The sequence below is a fragment of the Aplysia californica genome, unplaced genomic scaffold, assembly GCF_000002075.1.
Source record: "Aplysia californica isolate F4 #8 unplaced genomic scaffold, AplCal3.0 scaffold00557, whole genome shotgun sequence".
In the NCBI taxonomy this organism is placed as follows: Eukaryota; Metazoa; Mollusca; class Gastropoda; order Aplysiida; family Aplysiidae; genus Aplysia; species Aplysia californica.
Genome location: NW_004797827.1, coordinates 178,747 through 180,927, shown reverse-complemented (window position 1 = coordinate 180,927; position 2,181 = coordinate 178,747). Strand labels below are relative to the sequence as shown.

General features: G+C 39.3%; 1 protein-coding gene across 1 annotated transcript in view; it reads right to left on the bottom strand.

The window, feature by feature from the left end:
- LOC101855048 overlaps positions 1 to 2,181 on the bottom strand; it is a gene marked incomplete at its 5' end in the record, with an annotated part of 126,015 nt that overhangs the window by 48,460 nt on the left and 75,374 nt on the right. The window contains 1 exon segment of the mRNA XM_013087202.2: positions 131 to 374. Within this exon segment, the coding sequence (XP_012942656.1) occupies positions 131 to 374 (244 nt within the window).

Sequence of the window (2,181 nt, the reverse complement as noted above, 5' to 3'; positions counted from 1 at the left end):
TCCTCCTCCTCACTATCTTTCTCTTACTTCTTTCTTATTGAACGAAAAAATGAAAATAAAAACAAAACAAAACCAAAACTACCCCCCCCCCACCAACCTTCAAGCCGACACAAAAAAAAGGAGAGCTCACCTCAAGTTGTTCAAGACAGCTGTGACGATGATGCTGTCAGAAGTTGCCCCACATTCAGCAGACACGTCGACATTCAAACAGTCGTCTACCGAGGGCAAGCAGATGGCATCCCATTTCCTCGCCAATGCTTGGATCAGTTCTTTCACTTTGTCCGCCAAACCAGATTTTATGCTGCCCGTGTTACAGGAGATCTGCACAGTGTATGAAAGCTGTACTGTGACAGTCACCTTGCCTTCACTGCTTTCTGAAAATAAAGCAACAAAAATAATGAACTTATTATTATGTGGCATTTCCATGGAATCACGTGCTTGTCAAAATAATGAGATAGAAAGAAGAAATCATCACTTTTTTTTTTTTTGCCAATTGGGTAGTTTTTAAAAATATCAATTTTATTAATTTTTTGGGGGGCTCAACACCTTCTATGTCAGTTTAAAAACACATTTCTGTGTGGATGTTACTGAACAATGTTGATCAAAGACACAGAGAATATGTGAGGCAGCGTGGTGGAATCAGGCTCTCGTCAATTTTTAGACATGTAGAGTTATAAGTATTATCTTAAGGCTTGTTCACTTGTCTTTATTTGGATGAAAAAAATATCCATTTATCTTGAATACAAGTTGAGATATTTGCAAAAGAACGAGATGGGGGTCGCTTGTTTTCAGAGAAAAAATTAAAGAGAAAATGGCCGCCAAAGATTAATTATTTCCTTAGCATAAGAGTCCGTGGTAACCTAAAATTTACATTTTTTGTGCCTTTAACTGATTCCGTCCATGATTTTTTCAGGCTCTGGACAGAGTTATTTTTCCCTGCTCAGTTTTAGACCTGGGGTGCATCTATTTAACGCATTACTGTGAAGCTCTAAGTCACTCTAATATGTATTGTCATATACCAAACTGATGGGAATAAATAGAAAAATCTGTTTATATCAATAACAATGACCTATAATCTGTTTGTATTACAATTTCCTTCTGACAAAAACGAATGAGAAAAAAAAATTGCGCAACAGCTCTTCGAAAATTTCGACTTACCGCATTTTCTCAGCTCTACAAGTCCTTATAATCCATAGGAATCAACACAACATTGTAGCGATATCACCCTAGCACACATTTATGCAAGAATTTCACAAATTTAGTTGAATATCTTTCTTTGAAGAGCCCTTTTATTATACCAGGCTCCATGTTGTTTACCCTTAGATCTAGCCTACATCGCGACAACAAAACAACGATTTTTGCAAGAATTTCGCGGAGTTTTGATCGATATTGGCGCTCAAAGATTGAGGTCAGGTTTGTTTACAAGTTCTACTTCCTTTCGACAACTTAAAAAGTAGGAACTATGTTAAAAAGTGCACCTTTGTTTCGGATTTCGTTGAGCCGCTCACAGCGGCCGAATGGAGGCAGCAGAAAAACTCAGAGCCGCTGTCAGCGGCCGAATGGACGGAATCAGTTAATCAACATTTTTCAGAAAAATCCACACAGAATGAGTTCTTTAATGGACATGAAAGGTGTTGAGCCGAAAAACAAAAATTTGATAAAAATTCACAAACCTGCGGAAAAATGCAAGTTTCTTCACTTTGATTATTTTGACGAGAGCCTGATTCCACCACGCTGCCTCACATATAAATTTGCAGTTTCCGGGGACACTCTAGCTTGGAAGTTACCAAACTTTGGCGGTTATTTTTTCACTTATTCTAACACTGACACCATAAAATATTCATTAAACAGAAGAACAAATATCGTGATGTCAGTGTCATGAAGTAATGATACTACTACTTACTCTCTCTCTCTCTCTCTCTCTCTCTCTCTCTCTCTCTCTCTCTCTCTCTCTCTCTCTCTCTCTCTCTCTCTCTCTCTCTCTCTCTGTCTCTTCTCTCTGCGGATATTTTCCCGCTCTCACTCTGTCTCTCTCTCATTTTTTGTGTCTATCATCAAGAAAGATACACATTCCCCACTTGCTCTCTCGGGCCTCTTCTCTCCCCCCCCCGCTCCCTCTCCCCTCTCCTGCACTCCACCTCTCCCCCGCGCACTCGAACGATTTTTTTTTTTTTCTCCTCC